Source organism: Apis cerana, linkage group LG3 (assembly GCF_029169275.1).
Source record: "Apis cerana isolate GH-2021 linkage group LG3, AcerK_1.0, whole genome shotgun sequence".
Lineage (NCBI taxonomy): Eukaryota > Metazoa > Arthropoda > Insecta > Hymenoptera > Apidae > Apis > Apis cerana.
In genome coordinates, this window is record NC_083854.1 from 2,848,268 (window position 1) to 2,869,171 (window position 20,904).

Here is a 20,904-nt window from a genome sequence, read left to right on the forward strand (position 1 = left end):
TCTATGCGCAAACGAATGAATGAATCATTGAAAGATAAAAAAAAATATGTATATATTTCTTCGGTAAGTGTAATAAAAATCTAGTATAACGTTCGTAATATCGGTACAAGCTGCTACACAACGTTTATCGGTCGCGAATGAGAGGGGGGAGAGAGAGAGAGAGAGGAGAGAGAGAGAGAAGAAAAAATGTTGAATGGGGAGAAATCTGACTTGGTACGGTCCTGATCCGAAGTTATCCGAGCTCCGCGAGAGAGCCGATTATATTAAATGGCTGGTAAAACGGTCTGCTTAACATAGCGTTTATCTGCTCCTCTTGGTTTTAGTACTTTTTCACTGCCTCGTCAGCCATTGCCCATAAACTCTACTACAAGCCTTGCCTCTTTTCCCCTCTTCATCCCCTGTCGCTTACTCTCTGCTACCCCGTACAATTTTTCTCCGTACCTTCGGCCTGACCTACGCGTACATGCGCGCCCATGTGCCTGCGCGAGAACGCGCGTGTATACTTAGCACGACTCATAAAGAATATAGAACCATTAAAACGACTCATCCTCTCGAGTGTGCTCATCATACTTTGACGCCTTTTTTGTTTACATAAATCCTCTTTACGCTCCTCGACACGGTTTCACTTTCTACATCAGACATCGAAAGAGCTCTTTCATGAATGTAATTAAGGGTGGCCATTCAGGGCGAGGCCTGATGTTTTGTCAAATATTGTTCGTGCCCGGGCAATTAGCCGGGGTCACAATTGCGTGACAGAGGACACGTTTTTATACGTAGGATTCCTCGCAAAGAGAAAACAATTCGTAAAAAATGCAAACGGCCGATACGTAATCGATAATTACGACAACCTTGAATTTTTAATTAATACACGAGCGGAGTCTTGTTTTCTTTCTCAATGAATAATAACATCAATACGAATGAATTTACTTCTCTAAATACTAAATTAAAAGATAACCAACTCTATGAATATTTTATCGATTATTTTATGCTTTTTCAACGATATAAAACGACCATCGTTTCGTAACCAAGGATGGCGTGCCTCTTTTTTCTGAATTTTATCAAAGAAACGTACACAACGGCCGCCGTACGTGGAATGTCGAACCCTCAACCAGCACAATACCACCCTCGCCGCGAGAACGAAGAAAACTAGCAAGGGAAAAACGACAGAGAGAGGGGGAAGAGGGAGGGAGAGAGGGAGGAGGAGGGAGAGAGAAGGAATGTGTAGATATATACATATACTTATAGAGAAACGACGTGAAAGAGGGTGGCTTAGCATGAGGGGCGTGGTGGCCCCACCACCCCCATCAAACGACCAGGCAGAAATTACTTTTGGGGTAGCCGACCCACACACCTCCTTCTCTACCTCAATCCTCCCTCCTCCTCGCTCCTTCCCCATCCCCCGAAGTTCGAGCCAAGCCAGCCACCCCTCGTACCCCAAAAATAATTGCGCGTTTCGTGGTCTCTTGATCCGCGCGTAAAAGTAATCCAAACATCGCATAAAAATTATGTTTACGAGTTTCGAATGGGCGCAGGGGTCGACCCTGCAGGGTAGACGACACTGCACCACACACCGAAAACGTATCAACAGTCTCTCTCTCCTCTCGTCTAGATAGGGATCTCTTTCTAGGAATTTCTCGGATTGTTTAGAACTCACATGCGAAGTATCAGAATGGGCACGGGAGTTACGAGGTGATCGTCCGTACTTTTATGAAGTGTTCTTTTATCTTGTGATGGTATCTATTTAATCGGCAATTATTTACACTGATTTTAGATAGACGATAATTGCTAATATAAAACTAGATTATTGTGGATTACATTAAAATGAAAGTCACGAATAATAAAAGCAATAATAAAAGCAACTTTGTCTTGAGTTGCGATTATTATACCGCATATCAATAAATCAATACTTATCTTAATATTCTACAAATATAAATATCGATAAGTATTAATATTTGTGTCCTTGTAAAGACACAAGAAGGTATAATAGTGAAAAATAGAAACTCACCTGTTTTCTCTTTAATTTCACATAAAACTGAAAACAGGGCTGGCTTCATTCTATGACAGTTTAAAGTATGTTTTCTGAAAAAACAGAAAAAATATAATAATAATAATAATGATAATAATAATAATAATAAATATTCGATTAAAAGTTTATTAGATATTATATTGTACAATATCTATTATAGCGAAATGGATTTTAAAATATTATGATACAAACTTGTATCGTAACTTAATCGTATACTAATAGTGATGAAGATAAACTCTTATCGCATATTTGGAACTCTATATATAATTTGTCATCACTAGTATACATATATTCGTCATTTAATAGTTTATCAAGTTGTAAAATAATAAAAAGACATTATAAAAATAATGTTTTAAAATCGTCATATAAGATTCAAAATAATCTCTGTACTCATCATTATTTTTTACATTTAACAAATATTTTAATGTTTTAGAAAAAAAATTCAAACTTATTTCCATGAAATTAATAATTCCAATATAATAAGAAAATATTTTAAAAAAGCAAAAAGTGATATAAAATAATTATAAAAGTAATGATAAATTTAAAATATTCAAAAAAAATGGAATCAGGAACGGGACTAACCTCGCTTGCGCCTCGTCCAAGCTTTGATCGGTGATGTTCATAATTTGTTGCAAAATTTCACTGATATCCTGTTTTCTGGCCTCGACAGCCTGATCCGGACCTTGTGTTGCAGTTCCATCCACAGGTCCCATACTACCATATCCGGCAGTATTTTGGGCCCCCTGACCCTGATTTCCTCCCATCAGACCCACACCTGATCCTCCGTGTTGCAGCATTCTGCTAGTTTCATCCATCAACTGTAGACTACAGCACTAAGAATATTATTCGTCGCCGTTTCTTTCCTTCTTTTTTGTTTCCGTCGCAAGAGTGAATTTGTTCACACAACACTCGCGGACGTATATCGTATACCAGATGATGCGGAAAAACACGACTGTACAAACAAACGTTCCATTCTTTCACTTTATGATCGATAAAAACTTGATCATGACAAAAAAAATAACAAAGGGCATTGAAAATGAAATAAACAGCAAGAAAAGAGGTAAGAAAAAAAAGAATGAATGAGTGAATGAATAAGAAAAGAGGGAAAAAAAACCGGGAGCAAGAACAAGTTAAAATGATACATAAGAGACAAAGGCCATGGCGATGAAAGAAAGAATTAGATGCCGAAATAATCCGGATATCGTTAACCACTATAAAAAAAAGTATTATAACCTTTTCTATTCTCGCCACTAAAAGAACGTTATGCCAAACATTTTCTTACGAGTTCTCGCGAATTCATCCATTTTTACATAGAACGTTAATTTAATTCTATAATAGCAATGTTTAAATTATGGGCCTACTAGAAAGCCTGACGATTCACTACCAGGCTCAAGATGAAACGCTCTCTTCTTTCTTTTTTCTTTTCCGACCTTCCGCTCACGTTGCCAGCGCCACAATGATGATTCCTGTATCTCGAGGAAAATATGTTTCACGCACGTGCTTTATCTCTCTCTCTCTCTCTCCCTCTCACTCGTGCGACATTTCATATGAAAGCCAAAGAAGATAATAATACACTTGCAAAAATATCATTTTACACGAATAATGTACCGAAATCCTCGAAAAAATGAAACAATTCATAAGAATAAGAAATCCCTATAATACGCCGTACGCTTGACTTGGAGGTTATGCCGCCGTGGCCTTTGTCTCTTACGTATCGTTTGGCGTTTTAACTTGCTCTTACTCCTCTTTCCCGGCCTCACTCCCTCTCTTTCTCTCGCTTGCTTATTCGCTTGTTCACTCTTTCGCTTTTTCTTTTTATTTCTATCTCTCTCGATGCCCTTCGTTATCCTTTTTATTCCTATTTGCCTTTTGTTCATTACCTTTCTCACTATTATATATTTCTTTCCTTGCTCAAGACACTCACATTACGTTTAATAACAATTTCTAGTTTGCTATACACACTATAGAGATGATGAAAATGGTGCCTTCGGCAGCTTTAAACTTGACGGATTGTCGGATTTTACGTATACGTGGTTATGTCGACGGTCGGCGTCGCGCCCGGCCCGCACTCTCCTTTCACTTGTTCTTTCCTCTGCTCAGCAAGGATACTTGTATAAGCTGAGGAAAATCGGCGTTCTTCGAGCCATCCGCGCACGGACGTCACACACCAACTCTCCGCCTTACAAGGCAACGCGCGGACCGACCGTTTCTGTCGCTCTTTTCACTCTTCTCGGCCACGAGCGACTGCTACGCTCCTGATTCACGCACGTGTTCGTGCGTTCGTGTATACAGCAAAGCTTGGTGTGCGTACATGCGTGCGCCAATCGGCGGCCATAACAGCCGCCTCGACCAATCAGAATGGCTGATTCATTTCTTTCTTTTTCTATCTAAAGCCTTTTCCTCACCTACTCTTGTGTGTTATTATCCGCGTGCGCATCCATTTTATTTATGATGCGATTTCACCGCTTTTCCTAATCCTGTTCGCTTAACCTGTATCCGTGAACTTCAAATTTTTACGAAGCTTCATAAAAATATCTTGAAACTGATCCTTTGGAATATTATTTGTTATATCAAAAATATATGTTTTCGTAAAACAATGTTTTTTACCTCGTATTCCAACAGGCGCAAACTCCGCCCATTACTTCAACTTCTTTTTTTTTTCATCACCACTAATATTTAATCATGAACATTTACAATATTACTATATACAATTTTATAAAAAAAATTAAACAAAACCAAAAAATTTGATCGAACTTTTGTCTTATTGAATATCGTACAAATAAAATGAAGGTAGTTCGTACTTGGAAATGTAAATTATGAAGACGAGAATGCGCACGTCTATTGTAAAAATATGGCTACGTAATCCGCCATTTTTATAAAGCGGGAAGACTCGAATATTAAAATATAATATTTAATCATATTTACATTTATATATTTTTAACATTATTATTAAAATTCAAAAGAATATTTTTTTTTATCATTCTTTGATAAATACTTCATATATAAATATGTACAAATTATAAATTTAACGGTTACAAAATGTACATCCATATACGTTTCTATGTAGTACGTATTATTCTATGTTCGGTCTTATTCTCAAAATTTATAAATTGTATACAAGTTAATTCAAATTTTAAAACGTGCACGAATAATACAATTGTGCTTTATATTATAATATATTATAATATATATAATATATATAATATATATAATATATATAATATATATAATATATTTATTACGTATTTTGAGATTAATATATAAAAATTAACACAGTATTTTTTAATATATAAGTTTAAATAGTGTGCTGTATACGTATAGAAAAAAGATTATCGTATTTAAATTACTTTATACTTTAAATCATTGCTTATTATTTATTGTATATATATTTTAAAAATAAGAATGGATTATGAAAAATATTACGATCGGAGAGGAGATGGAAGTTATGTTATACATTTTCCTAATAACAAAGGATTAACTATGAAAGAGGTTAACACTATATTTTCCTCATTTGGTAAAGTTTTATCCGCAGATGATCGTGGACAACCTAATGGATTATGTTTTGTAAAATTAGAAACAGCTGAAGATGCAAAACAATGTATTGAAGCTTTTAAGAATCATAAATTTATTAAAATTTTACCACACATAACTAAAAAATTTGTTAATGTAAAAAGAAAATCATACAATGAAAATAAGAAAACATTTAAACAAAATTTTACTGTAAATAATTCAGATAACAACATCAAAAACAACAACAACATCAATAACAATGATTTATTTGCAAAAAAGATTCAAGAAAAATGCAATCAGTCTGATTCTAATATATCAGAATCGATATCTATAAAAGATAATTTTAATAGTGATATAAAAATTGAAGAAAATAAAAAATCTACATCGATATCATCTTTAAGGCATTTTTTAAAACTTAAAAATTTACGAAGAGTTGTATCAAGTACTTCAATTTCATCAGAAGCTACTAATGAAAATTTGAATAGATTGGAAGAAATTCCGTTTAATGAAACAGAAATTCCATCATTGGTATCTATTGACAAAAAATATAAATCACCCAATATTAAAGTTCCTTCATCATCCACAAAGGTTATTCCGGCACAAGAAGTAATTGTAGCTAATATACATCCAAATATAAGTATACATTATATATTACATCTTTTTGAAAAATATAATCCAATATCAGTATCACTTATGATGACAGCACCAAATACTAGAATATTATATTGTCATGTTTATTTTAAAACATATGAGGAAGCATATTCAACAATGAAAGAATTTGATAAATATTCTCTACATGGAAAATACCTTATTGTTTTGACATCTGAGAAATTAATAGAAGAAGCACTTTAATGATAAACATATATATATATAAATATATATATATATTTTTTTTTTTTTGATTTTACGATTATTACAATCATTTAATAAATATTGAAATAAATTTACAATATTATTTTTGTATTATACAAATATATATGAATTATTATTTTCTTTGATATTTTTTTTAGTATTTCTTTAGTATTCATAACTAATAATAATTTTTTAAATCACATTAAATCACGAAACAATATCAATATAATATATAAAATATTAATAGTTTTTGTATGCTTGCATAAAAATATTCTTTACAATTTAAGTTATTCATTATTTGTATAATTCACAAATGTAAATAATTTATTTACAATAATGTTATTTTTTGTATAAAATTTACAAAATTTATGTATTTTTTTATAATAAAAATTTTATAACGTATTTATGAGTAATTTATTTATTTATTTACGAATATATTATTTATTATTTAATATAATATTAATATATTATTTTAATTTAAATCTTTTTAAAATAAAATTTATATTATATTCTTTATATCTTATAATAAACAAAAATGTATGAAATTATCTTTAATAAATTTGCAAAATCCTATATTTGAGTTTGCGTATTAGATTATAATTTCTAACCTATACAGTTTTTAAAAGTTAAGAGTGTGTTTATAGCTTGTAGTTTATTTCGTGATATTAAATTTATATTTTAACATAACGTACGTGTGTTTCTAGAAGTATGCAGTTAAAAATGTCAAATTCATTTGATAAAAATTATGTGAAGCAATTATTGCTACAAGAAAATGAATTTATTTTAAATATATTTACTAAAATGCCATTGCCCATGTCTGAGCTAGGTAAATATAAAAGCTAATAAATATAAAAAAATAATATAATCTTATAAATATTTATAAAATTTGCAATAATAATAAAAAATAAATTTTTTTTAGTTTCAGATGAGAAAGATAAATTAGTGACGTATAATAAAAAAAAAATATCAGGAGGTTTCTATCATTTATTACTTTTAGAAAATAATCTAATTTACCTAATTAAGTTTATTTTAAATTTTCTGTTTTCTGTTTTGTTACAGACAATATTTTTCCAAATTTAATTGGAAAAGCAAAAAGAGCACATACATTTGAAGAATTGCATGCTAAATTGGAAGGATTAAAGAATGTTAAACGATTAGGATATAAAGAAAAGCAATTAAAAAAGAATTTGAAAACTAAAATAAAAAAAATGTCAAAGAAAAAAGAACGAATAATGCAAAAAAATTTAGTAAAAATAGAACAAAATGTAGCCGATTTATCTAAAATTAAAAAAGAAGATAATGAAATACCAAAGATTCCACGACCAAAACCAGTGTTTAATTCAGAAGGTAAGATGGTATTTAGCAAGTTTGATTTTTCTGAAATTGGAACGAAAAAAAAACCACCTAAAAAAGATGCAAAAAAAATACTACTTGAGGTGAAACAAAAACAAGAAAAGTTAAAAGAAATGGAAGAATTAGGTGAAAAAGAAAAAGTAGAAGAAATTAAAGAAAAAGATATATGGAAATCTGTTTTAGCAAAAGCTAGTGGTGAAAAGGTAACAAAGAAATACTTGAATAAATAATTATTAAAATATTTAATAATATATGTCTATACATATAATATATGTCTATACATATATTTTCGATAGGTGAAAAATGATCCAGATTTACTTAAAAAAACATTGAAAAGAAAAGATGATAAGAAAAAACGGAGTGCTAAAAAATGGGAATCTAGATTAGAAAATGTGCAGAAAGGAATTCGAGAAAGGCAAGAAAAACGACAAGATAATATTATGAAAAGAAAGAAAGAAAAGAAGATAAATAAATTAAAAAAAGCAGCCAAAAAGGGACGAATAATACCTGGATTTTAAATATGACATAAAAGATTATATATAAATTATTTTCAATTTTATTTCCATAATTTGATTAATTTTTTATATCGAAGGCAGTCAAAAATATGCATAAATATTATTTGCATAATCATTAGAACAAGTTTTTACTAATATATAATGTTATTCCCGTCAGAATACAATAGAATTATTTTTAAATGAATAATATAATATAATAGAATTATTTTAATCAAATTTTACTATACATAATTATCTTATTTATGTAATATATCTACATTGTTATTTAATAATAATAATATGAAAATTAATTTTAATATGTATATGTTATAATATGAATTTCATAAAAATTGAATGTAATGTTATATAATATTATAGTTATATAGTGTTATACAATATGGTTTAGTGTATACAATATGGTTTTTAAGCATCTATTTACACATTACGATTTGTATTTGTATTTGTACATTATATTAACAATCCTTATTTACACTAATATGACACTGTGTACATTATTTCATTAGGAATTTTTCATGATGTAAAAAGCAATCTGTCAATAGAATGTTGCACAATTTATTAGTATAAAATTTACTCATTAATTTTGAATAAGTATGCGTGCAAAATTTTTTTGTAAAGATAAGATTTCTATTATATAATTGTCTCTTTATACTTAATATTATTTAATATTGCGGCACTTTTCACGATAAATTTTATAATTTCTCAGTTTTTTGAAATTAAATGAGATCAATCTCATATTTCTTGCTAATTTCACAAAATGTTTATTTTATTATAAGTTTTTTAATAGATTATAGGTAAATCAAGAACGAGAGCTTCGATGTAACTGCCCTCTTCAACTTCCTGCTAGGTATCTCCAAGAGCTGAAGATACGGCATTAGCGTGTGTTAATGCTGTCCATAAAGGACTATGATCCAGGGGTACTGGTACCGATTTCGATGGTCGAGGAGACCTGCAAATAATAATAAACAATTTTTATTTTCATATATTTCTTTCAAATAAATAATTTATGATACATAATATATATTCAAAAGATAACAACTTGAAACAAAGATATCGTATCGATAATGTAGAAACTTTAAAAATTTTCTCAAGACAAATCAATGAAAAACAAATTTTATTGTTAGCGATTTTGTCATAAAAAAAATATATAATTCTTTTTTCTCTCGTTTAGTTTATAGAAATAAGAACGAAATGTTCTTATTATAATATGCAATATACATATAAAGAATAAGAATTTTACCTAGGCGGTACCAAAACTGAATGCTAATCCGGACTACTCAGTTCCAATGCAGTACTTTGTTCAGGATCCGATCGTTCTTCGACCACCGTGTCTAGTTCTAATGATGGGAAAGCTCTAGATCCTCGATCACTTCGCAACGAAACTGCTCTTGTTGGACGATCAATTCCAGCTATCACACAAATGTGAATATTATTATACCGTGATAAAAGTTTTTGATTGCATGGAAAATTTCATCTACCAAGTAAATATAATCTTCTGTAAAAATAAAAGCGCATTAAATTACTAATAGTAAGAATTAATATTTATCAAATGCATTCTAATATTAAAATTGCGTGATTTGAACTGTTGATTTAAATTACATATTTATTAAAATAGAATTTTTATATAAGAAATGCTAAACATACGTTATAGGCTTGTGCAGCAAATCGTTTCATGCGATTATGATAATGTTATTATAGTATATAAGTGTACATGCGTTTGGATGAAAGATAAAAATGTAGCCAAGCTGTATATATCTTTGCATAAAATTGCTCATTTTGTATTATTTTTTTGATTTTGTTAATTGCGTTGAAGCTGCTGTGAGATAATATTCGCGATAAAATATTATTCAAATGCATTTTAATGGCAGATCTTAATTATAACTACTAATTTCACAATTATTTTTTTTATTTTCATTCGTATCTAATTTTTAGCATAATCTCAATTAAATTCCATGTTAAATATGCAGCAATGGTAGCGGCAACGGCAAATGATTATGCATTATATAAAAGAAATATTGGTTGCTCCATATATGTAATTCTAAAATCTCTAGAGAAGTTAAACAACAATTAGGCTAATAAAGAATTTTACCTAAATCCTCTTTAGATGCTGCACTTGACGGGATAATAAAAGAACGAATATGTATTTCAATTTAACAAATTTTGAAAAAATTAATTGACTAAGATATTGCAGTTGATCTTATGATTTTTATTATTTATATAAACAAAAAATAATAAATATTTTTTTTCATATCCTTATCTGAGATTTGTTTTGATTGAAGCTTCAATTTTTGTATCCCATTTATTATAATAATAAATAACTACAATAATTAAATCGTTCGTCACATTTCAGAATTAAATTAAAAACAAAAATATGACTTATTACATTAAAATTGTATTTAGTCAATTACATTTCAGATGAGACACAGGATAGATGTAATATATAATAGTTTTCATTTTCATTAATATCTCATTATTTTTTACCTAGAAAATTTTTAAGTAGAAATTTAAAGAAATTATTAAATTCTTATGTATATCAAATTTTAAGTAAATTAATTTTAAATTGTTTCAAATTTTTTTTAAAGACAAAATATACCTAGTCTTCTTTTTTTACACAGTATTTTTTTACATGATTAACTTTTGCACAATTTTTTTAATATGTTTTATTTATTTTTATATAATTTTTTATGTAAATAAAAAGAGATTTAAATATATATATTATCTTAAGATGTAAAATATCCTCAAAGTTTGAAAACATGTTCCATACGATATTAAATTCTTAATAGATAGATAAATTGAGTAGATAGTTAAATAAGATCTCATTATGTAAATCACTTTCAATTAAAATTAGCAGCGTAATTAAATAGATAATTCATAGGAAAATAGTTAAATAGATTGTTGGAGTGTATGCATAAGATATACAAATTAAGTAAGTAAAGTAATATACATAATTAAACAATTAATTTGCATAATTCTTCGCTTGCTTATTATTATTATTTTTTAATATGTTTTATAAATGTGAATTGTTTTTCATTTATATAATTGTATAGTATTTTTTAATATAAATTTTAAATTTAATTTTTCTTATCGATATTCTTTTACAATTTTTTTTTTTTTTTTTTCAACGAAACGAAAAGAATTTATTTGAAACTCGTGATTGGGATAGGTTTTCAATATGCAACAACGATAAAACTTTAGAAATCAATATTATACAATTATAATCAATACGAATATGAAATTTACAATTGCATGTCAAATATACATAATATGTATAATTATATGTACACGATATTTAATTATATTACAAATGATGAAATTGTTTATTGATTATATACAGAAAAGATAACATTAAATTTTAGGATTATATTTTTGCTCAGGAGATTTATTATTAAGTGATGAGATTTTTATTTGAAAAATTATGAAAGAAATATAAGCATAGATTATAGATTAAAAAAAAAAAATAATATTCATAATTATTTTCAAATTTAATATTACCTATATCTTTTAAAATAAATGATTAAAATTTTTATTAACTATATAATAATATAATATGAATTCTTTCGAGTTCGATATTTGCAAGACAAGAAAACCCATTAAAAAAATCATTAAGTTTATTCTCTATTTCGTCTTATATGCAAATCAATTTTCTTTTTTATATATATACATACATATATAAATACATGTATAAATTAAAAAAAAATATTGGATTAATAATTCAAATAGAAGAATAATTCAATTAAGAGTTATGAAAAACCAATAAAAGTCTATTCTATTTAATTTAATTTCTCCTCGATACTTTATTACGGATTTAAACGTTTTCATTGGGATAAAAAAAAATCGTGTGAACATCTGCATTTGAAGTATCTTAAAATCGGTGCATGAACCGAAATATTCAGGCCACCATTCAATCTGGTTTAATGTCTCTTCCGTTCTCTTTATATTTATACATATACGTATATTCTAGGCTGTTCATCCATATGTCTGAATATGCTTGTGTATATGTACACGTACACTTCGTTTAGAAAAGTACACGACTGTGTATATATACATACATACGCAAGTGTATATTTGAATATACATGTGTAAGTACAGTGCAGCGTTACTAGGTGAAAAAGCGAGCGGAAGTAGCGGTTTGGGGTTGAACACAAATGTTTTGTGACCTCAATCTGTTTTCGTTACAAGAACGTATACGTAGGAAAACATAGCTTTTAAGTTTATATGTTTAAGACTTAACGTTAAATCTTAAATCCAATGTAATGTGTTAATATGATGAAATAATTTAAGTAAAATTAATGTAAATAAATTGCATTTTTTTTTTTTAGATAACATGTATTGAAATGAAAAGTAAAAGAAGAAGATGTTTAATTTACCTAAACGGTGAACAGGGCTAAAACGAACGAGACTAAGGGCTCCATGATCTAGATCACAATTTCTTCTTCGTGCACGTTCTCTCGCTAACTTTGCTCTTCTTCTTAAGCAACAGATGACCATAAGGGCTAGTAATGGAAATCCGAGTATGCATGATACTATTGGTATGATAATGCTTTCTGGAGTTACTGAAAAAAAAATTTTAATTTAATATCGATAATTAATATTAGTTTCGTTATTTTAATTAGTTATTTAAAAATTAGAATTTTTTATATTTAATTTAGTGAGTAGATCGTTTAATACATTTAACGATGTGAAAACTTTTCATTCAAGACTCATTTGAGAAATAGAAATATTGGAATATTATACATACAGAAGAAATTAAGAAATTAAGTGTAAAATATTCAGATTTGAGATCAATTGTATGTTATTTTTGATGAAAGAATATTGTTTTCACCATCCATTTTATTTTTGTGGATTTTATTCAATAAACAAAGGAAATTAGGAATGAAAGATATACTTTATCATTTCATAAACTACGTTCAATATTCAAATAAATGTAAGAACAAGCATTTCTGCCATCCATATAAGTTTTTTACAAACATATTATATCGAAACGAATAATTACTAAAATTTACATTTTTAACACATGAATATTAATATATGTATATAGTGTTAACGTTTACTGCATACATATTAGAAAATTGAGGCAACTGTTATCAATCTTTGTAAAACGACGTATTGACTTTCAAGCCAAGGAAAATATTTTATTCAACACAATAAAAAAAGAGGATAATATAATATTGTAATATTGTAGATCATATCTAGATAATAAATTATAATTTATTATATTTAAGATAATATCACTTCGTGCAATAATTCAAACTATAAATTGCAATATTAATAATATTGAAATATATTTTTATCACTTATTAAACACGTGTTACTTAGCTACGTTGTTTCATTTTTCATTACTTTCAAAATCTTTAGAAGCAACTATTTGTTTGATTACTTCTTTAAGCATAATGAAAATTCTTTTTATCACAGAAGTTTCTTAATGAGACTATATCAGAAAGTTTGACAAAAAGAAATTTAATCTCCCTCTTTTTTTTTTATATATCTTGGTAAATTATATTTTATAAATTATTATTATTTTAAATTAACATTATTTTTAATAAGAGACGAACACGATATTTTATTTATTAATAAAAATGTTTCACTGATAATTCTCATTTGATGTCGTATCTTTATATATAACGATACAACCAATAAGATAGATTTGCTAAAGAAGAAATATCGAGGGAGAAATAGAATTTTTTAAATCCTTTAATTTCTTCCTGCTTTATTATAATTTACAATATTTCACTCAATATTTTATTCCGTTTCAATAATAATAAATTACATCTGTAATTGAAAATAAATTTAAATTTCACTTTACTCATGAAAAATATGAATTATCCATAAAAGATTTAAGCAATCTCACCTGTGGGATAAACTAAAATCGTTGGTCTCTTGGATTGTGGAATTGTTGGCATCGTTGGTCGACCCCCCTTCACTTCGACCGACATTTTGCTCTCAATCTGGAATAAAATTACTTTCTGATTAAGTTATTAACGAGTTAATCAAAACTCTGATATTATAAAAGAAAAATTTTTATATCGATTTTATTTTTCTCCATTTATTATCCACCACTCATACTATTATTCGTCTCGCTTTATTAGAAATGAAAAATTAAAGCAGCCTTTGCGTTCCTTGATCTTTTAATTCCTCCCTAGTTCTCATTCCAGTTTTTACCAGTAAAATAAGCCGAGAAAATGAACGCAGCACGAGTCTAGAAACATCAAATTCCAGACTTTCGCTTTGAAATTTTTTCCAATAATTACACATCTTCGTCCCTTGTTCCCTCTTTTCGCACTATACAAATATATATATATATATACATACATATATAAACGAAACCATTATATTGGAAATTAATTCTATAATTATATATAATTATGAATCGAAAAAAAGATTTATTTTTTTCTTATTTTTTATCGAATTACTACTACCACTATATCATATTTAAGACAAGAAGATATTTATGTTCTATAAAAATAAAAATTGCAACGAGATAAGAAATTCGTGAACTTAGATAAGAGTTTTCCTTTTAATGGCTCCTTTATCTTCCACTTCTCGCCTCGTCATTCTTTCTCATGCTCGAAAAAGAAGCAGAACATGTATCGATGATGGTGTGAAGGGAAACTAAAGGAAACTAAGAAAGTTCTTTCCTGCGTGCACAGCCTTTTATAGTTTTTAAGTTCTCTCTCTCTCTCTGAGAGATCGATTCTTAGCTTCTTCCTAACTTCTTCCTACGAGGAATCAGAATTATTCTAGTTTTATCTTTCTCATATTATTTCTTTTCACTTTTCACTAAAAAACAAAATTAAATTAAACGAATTATTCTCTTATTCTAACAATTAATCACTCTTTACAAAAATTTCGTTCCCTATATTTAAAGTTTCCAGAAAATAAAAAATTCGGTATTAATATGTAATAACACGAATTAATCAAATTACGTGACAGAAGATGTCTCGCTTCATCTAACGTAATTTTAATTGCTTATATAAGCATCCTATTCCAAATGTTAAAATATCGACACTATGTATATTCTATTTAAACTTAATCGTAATTAACCAGCAACGTTTAATTAATTCTCTCTGCATATGATCAACGCATTTTCGTAGCAGCCAACGAATCAGTTTAATTAACGATCGAGATGACAGAAGAGAGAGGAACGTCTCGTTTTTTCCCCAATCTGCACCAGGTTTTTTCCCCCTTTTAGACTTCATTCATCCAGTCGGTTGGCGGAGAATATCGCCGTTATAAATTGTCCCACGTACACGAATTCGACTGAAAACGACGGATGGTCGAGGGCCACGGTCTCCTGGGAGGGCCTGAAACCCGATAGAAGGACCTTGGCAATTGTATCTCAAAGAACCAGAGTTCCGAAATAGCAAACAATTTTCCCCATTTGAGACGAGCCACTCTTCTCTTTTTACTTTTTTCTTTTGCGACTAACTCAAAGAGCATCAAGACGAAGGTAACCTGACCTATTTTTTCAATTCGCCTTTCATCTGTTGCTGCAGATTTGTGCTTATATTATCCTAGATGGATTACGATAATTTTTAAGTAGTATAATTTTTGAAATGAAACGGAACAGAATGATATACAAGCCTTCCTCGATTATCAAAATATGATAATCGCAAGTTGAAAAAAGAAATATTTCCGAATGAAATATCGCAACAACCAAGTTACAAGTCGTTACAAGTTCGTGAAAGTTGCTTCCAGAGAAACGTATTGTCCTATTAGCTTCGAGATTCAAAGAAGCATAACTTCCGGTTGAGCGCGGGGGACTCGTTGAGTCGTCGAGGCCGAAACATTTGGAATTTCTCCAAAATCCCGATAACACCCTTCCTTGCTCGTGGACCCTCGTGATCCTGCATCTTGCTGCAATTTACCTGGTTGAAAAATTCCAAGATCGAAACGGTTTCTCGATAAACGGTTTCTAGGCCGCCATTCCTCTTTGCTATTCAGTGTTTGTTCAGTACTTGTTCTTCTCTTCAAGTTTTTCTTTTTTTCTTCCTTCGAAGCGAGTGAGATCTCGTCTGAATTTCGAAGAACGTTTATTCTCGCAACGCGAAATCTTTGCAACGATGTTGCAAATGTGCAAAAACGTGTGCTCGCTTCAGCAGGAGATATCCCATTTGCATTATCTTCGAATTAGCTTCGCCTTATCGCCGCTGTATTCCTCGTGCATTCTGCAACCGAGCATTCGGTTAATTTGGCGAATTTGCAGAATTCATTTCGGGGGAAATCAAGGAGGTTCGAGTTACGACAGCATTGAAATGGAATTAAAGAGCTTATTAATTCGAATAATAATTATTCGAAATTGAAATTTGTCTTGTTTTTTTAAATTTTATTTAAAGCTGCTTAAATCATTTGGTATTTGAATATTGATATTCCATTATTTGCTTTACTTGATGAGATAAAATTATTGTAAAAACGAAATTATTGTATTAAACGAGGTAATCATCTTTTTTCATTTCTAAAAAATATTAGAAATATAACGTAACGTAGGAGAAGGATTCTTTTTAATACTTACATTATTCAGACGTGAAATGATTCCACTTTAAAAATTCATTTTCTACATTTATTTCAAATTATTATTCTTATTTTCAAATACAATTTTTCCCAATTTTTAAGCTTGAAATTAGATTATCGTTTACATATAATTATTGATTACTCGCACAACATCCAATTATTATTACTAATTAACGAAACGAGTTTGCTCTTAATCAGTGGATCATCACGTTTTAACGAGATCCTTGCTGCAACAACATCGAACCGTACAATCGGGCAACATTCGAAATACCCTATATTTCTAGCTTCTAACGAATTTCCAAACTCGACACGCACGTGCGCGGCCACATCGCGAAGCTTGTTTCGATTTTCTCTGGGCCGTGTAACGCGGCTCGTCCGTCGTGTAATTCCGAATAATTCAACCGGATTGTTGGTCAAAGGATTACACCGCGTGAAATCGCGACGCGTTAAAGCTGAAAAGTCCATCGATACGGCGGCCAGGATTAAAAGATACCAGGATGGATATCTGGAATGTGGCTTTTTAACTCCTAAACGACCGGTGCTGATTGCGAGGCCGCAGGAAAAGCGTGATCAGGACGAGGATTATGGATTTTATGATTGAAAAGATGAGAATGATCATGTTTTGATAACGAAAAAAAAAAAAAAATGGATAATTTCTAAGTAAAATTAATTTCTAAGACGAGTTTAAAAGTTTTGTAAATTTATTATTTAAAAAATGAATACGATCTTTCAAACTGGAATACTAGATAAAGAATATTTGTGAAACTTTTGGAAAGACATATGTATAGATAAAATATATATTAAATTTTCCTGTCGACGATTCAATTGTTATTTTTAATAATAAATAACTGAACAAAGTTATTTATGTAATCACGTCAAAAAATTCGATCGAACGTCATCGTGGAAGATAGTTCTCGTTTAGAAATCAACGAATGGCAACAAAGAATTTTACCCCCTTCCGTTTCGTTCCGTTCTATTACACTTGTTCCCCCGGTTGTTATTCATCTGTACGCATTATTTTCTCGTGTGCAAGACTTCGTTCGATTGCAAGCGCAATTTTCCATTGAAGTCTGGAAATAATGGTCGATTGCCATCACTTTTGTTCCCGGAGCTTCCATTAATTAAACCCTCACGATTACATCGTAGATAACCTCCTCCTCTCTCTCTATTTCGATTCCGTTCCTGTTCTTATACGTGTCTTTATCGAGAAAATCTTCCGTTAAATCACACGAGACTTCATCTTTCATTTGCAATTTGTAATTTTGTCTTCTTTTTAAACCGAATTCATTGCCGTTTATTTTTTTTCCTTCTTTTTTTAACCGAATTATTTATTTGTAAAAGGAACGACGTTTGTTATCGACGGATGATAATAAGATAATTTCAATGGTAAGTAATCAAAGGTAGGCAACGTAAGTAAGGAAAAATAACTAGTAAAGGAACTAAAACAAATCAAATCGAATTGAGTTTTAGAGAGAAATGTAAAACTGGAAATCCGTATTATCGCTTCATCGATAATAATTTTTCAATTATTGGAACACGCTAATTAAATTTATTATTCGAATGTTAAACTAAAGTCTCATTAAGTTCATAAAAGAAAGATAGTGTATAAATTAAAGGAATTATCACGGTAGTTGACACTGTAAAAATAATAAAAATAAAAAAAAAAAGAGAGAGAGAAAAGTGAATGACGTTACGTGCCACTTTTCAACAAACTTTCTACGTACGTGAAAAAAGAAGCAGAAAATATTTGCCTTTTATGCTATTTTCATGGATCCATGATACAATACATGATATTTTAAAAAAGGATTTATGAAAAGGTTTACGTGAACTCTTTATTATATTATATAAAGAAACTTCATTTTCTTCAAATATTATTAAATATCGATAATTTTTATTCTTTATCAATCTTATCTTTCCTTTTCTTGATCAAACGATAATAACAGAAGAATAATAATTAAATAATAATCTACTTTTTTGTGAATGTAGACCAATATTTATTTATCACTTTAATACAAGATTGAGATTTTTATTTGTGAAGGAATAGCAATACCAATAAAGAAATTTATGGAATATGGAAATAATGGCTCAATTAATTTTTTTCAATCGAAAATTTTCGAATTATATAAGTTATCTTCAATTTGACTTACCAATTGGCTTCTGAATGTAGTCTCCTTCGTAAATGCAGACGTAAAGAATTCGTAAAAGTCGACATTTCTTTATACCATACTACTGAAAGTAAATACTTGGAAATGTTAACTTTCACGGAAGATCGTGTATCGAAATAAATTTGAAATTTGAAAGATATCGAAATATTTACAATCAAAGTTTTCGTAGAATTACCGGATATTTATGGAATTTTTATTTCAGCGTTACACGATTTTTACTTCTCCGATTTTTATAAAATAAAAACTCGTGAAAAAAAAATTCACCATCGAATGAAAAAATACACGTTGCACGAGAATGGAAGTAGGGCAACATGATTTCGAACTTTCGGATACTGCTCATCTAACATAACATAAGGCAAAAATTATATATTTTTTACGATTAAAAAGATATTTTATGAATCAGAAAATCTCTGCGGGGAAAAAAGCTGAATCGAAAAATTTCTACTCCCGTGAAATTTTAAATATTGCTACAACGACGATTTTTCTCGTCCAATATATCTTATGAATATTACTCGAATCGAAGATTTTTCGTTCTTTTTTAAAAACGAATTTTTCCTTTCTTTCTTTCCTTTTTTTTTTTGTGAAATTTTATTGGTATGCAATATTTGTCGACCCAGTGAAATCTCGCGAAATTTTATCGATCCGTGAGAACGAGATGAAAATTAATAAAATATCCTCGAATATCGATCGAGTCGAGATAAAGAATGCTGCCAGGAAATTAATCGGTACGAATCAAATATATATAATTGAAAGATTCTCCGATTAATACAGATATGGAGAATTAATTACTCTTCTCTAAAAATTTTTTTTTCTTTTAGAAGTAAAAAGAATTACTTCTACGAAACATTATAAATCCAAAAAAAAAAAAAAAAAAAGAAAATGAATAATTCGAAAAGAATTACTCGCCACGTTGACACTTATGAAAGATGGAAAACAATTTTATTGGTCGAACGAATTAGAAATAATCGAAGGAATTTACAGAACGTGATGTAAAACACGAGAAGGGATTACTTAATCCTGGCTTTCGCGAACGAAGCCTAGAACACGATCGATATTCAGTGTCGTGTATCAGGTTGCGTCCTCGTTACGTCGTCGTCGATATCCTTGTGGCTACTTTGCTAATCAACCGTTTCATCAATTATGGGCCATTATCGCGCTGATTAAATAGAAATGCACTTAGGTGTATTTCAATATCTCTTCTTCTCGATCAATTTTCAAATGTATAACCTATTTTTCCAAGAGTTTGGAAAATTTTAGAAATTGAACTTGATCGAATTCATTCGAATTTGGACTTGCGATCGAGAAATTAGAAATGGATTTGAAATATTTTTACAACACGCGCGAAACATATATATTCGACTCGCGAGATTCCTTTTTTCCACTCTATTTCCCCTTTTATTGCAAAACGTTGACGTGTCGATAAAACAGATATCCCCCGTTCTTTTTCCTCAATTTTTGAATTCGATCGTCGCAGACATCTTTTTCACTATCACCTTGCATCTCGAAATTGAACAAGGATCTGAGAGAATATATCTTATAAATCCTCGATCCTGCCCGATTCGCGATCGATTGTTTTTCAGACGACACGGCCGAAATGGTAAAACGAAAATGGTCCCTTTATCTGTGTCAGACACAGTGGGAACGATCCTTTAACCCAAGAACGTCGGTGACAGCTATGTTGGCTTGACTCTCTAGCCATGAATACTGGACAAGGTAATTGTGGTTAAGTTTCTCGCTTTGCCTGCCCCTTAATGGACACGAGCTTGTTGGAGAAGGCTGATACGAGTCGCAGCCACATTATTCGCGTAAAATATTCTTCGATAATATCGTCAGAATTGGATCAAGATTAAATTTGGAACGAATGATTATAATTTGAGAGATTTAGGATTCTTTCTTTTCGAGATACTTTATCCTTCAATTTTTATAATTTTTCGTACGTCTACAGTTTATTTAAGTTTAATCCTATTAATTGACATTG

General features: G+C 29.6%; 4 protein-coding genes across 28 annotated transcripts in view; 2 read left to right on the forward strand and 2 right to left on the reverse strand.

Moving 5' to 3' along the window:
• The window catches only part of LOC107997072 (homeobox protein extradenticle), a 62,137-nt gene extending 57,245 nt beyond the window's left edge, over window positions 1-4,892 (reverse strand). For 13 of the 21 annotated variants that reach the window (XR_009829331.1, XR_009829332.1, XM_062073437.1 and 10 more), the window contains exons 1-3: window positions 3,907-4,892; window positions 2,609-2,978; window positions 2,006-2,079 (exon numbers count right to left, since the gene is read on the reverse strand). Coding sequence is in view for 19 of the 21 variants with exons in the window: in XM_062073437.1 (XP_061929421.1) it covers window positions 2,006-2,079; window positions 2,609-2,841 (307 nt within the window). In the remaining 2 variants the exon portion in view is untranslated. The other 8 variants (XM_062073429.1, XM_062073438.1, XM_028666353.2 and 5 more) reach the window with 4 other exon arrangements.
• Window positions 4,893-5,140: 248 nt separating this feature from the next.
• LOC107997039 (putative uncharacterized protein DDB_G0292292) lies at window positions 5,141-6,790 on the forward strand. Its single transcript, XM_017055380.3, has one exon. It carries the CDS (start codon window positions 5,429-5,431, stop codon window positions 6,386-6,388), a length of 960 nt encoding a protein of 319 aa, XP_016910869.1. The 5' UTR covers window positions 5,141-5,428; the 3' UTR covers window positions 6,389-6,790.
• Window positions 6,791-7,060: 270 nt separating this feature from the next.
• On the forward strand, window positions 7,061-8,731 carry LOC107997035 (surfeit locus protein 6 homolog). Its single transcript, XM_017055374.3, has 4 exons — window positions 7,061-7,214; window positions 7,308-7,361; window positions 7,448-7,944; window positions 8,038-8,731. The coding sequence occupies exons 1-4, from the start codon at window positions 7,097-7,099 to the stop codon at window positions 8,257-8,259; spliced, it is 891 nt and encodes a 296-aa protein (XP_016910863.2). The 5' UTR covers window positions 7,061-7,096; the 3' UTR covers window positions 8,260-8,731.
• LOC107997086 (uncharacterized) overlaps window positions 8,275-20,904 on the reverse strand; it is a 39,324-nt gene continuing 26,694 nt past the window's right edge. For 2 of the 5 annotated variants that reach the window (XM_017055476.3, XM_017055474.3), the window contains exons 2-6: window positions 14,102-14,198; window positions 12,621-12,806; window positions 10,343-10,360; window positions 9,494-9,662; window positions 8,275-9,202 (exon numbers count right to left, since the gene is read on the reverse strand). In XM_017055476.3, the coding sequence (XP_016910965.1) occupies window positions 9,517-9,662; window positions 10,343-10,360; window positions 12,621-12,806; window positions 14,102-14,186 (435 nt within the window). In that variant the 5' untranslated portion in view covers window positions 14,187-14,198 and the 3' untranslated portion in view covers window positions 8,275-9,202; window positions 9,494-9,516. Of the gene's footprint in view, window positions 9,203-9,493; window positions 9,663-10,342; window positions 10,361-12,620; window positions 12,807-14,101; window positions 14,199-16,118; window positions 16,419-20,904 lie in introns of all 5 variants that reach the window. The other 3 variants (XM_062073441.1, XM_062073440.1, XM_062073439.1) reach the window with 2 other exon arrangements.

Coding starts and splice junctions, on each gene's coding strand:
- LOC107997039 (XM_017055380.3), top strand. CDS start 5,429: ATGGATTATGAAAAATATTACGATCGGAGAGGAGATGGAAGTTATGTT.
- LOC107997035 (XM_017055374.3), top strand. CDS start 7,097: ATGCAGTTAAAAATGTCAAATTCATTTGATAAAAATTATGTGAAGCAA. Junction 7,215..7,307: donor ATTGCCCATGTCTGAGCTAG/GTAAATATAAAA, acceptor AATTTTTTTTAG/TTTCAGATGAGAAAGATAAA. Junction 7,945..8,037: donor CAAAAGCTAGTGGTGAAAAG/GTAACAAAGAAA, acceptor TATTTTCGATAG/GTGAAAAATGATCCAGATTT.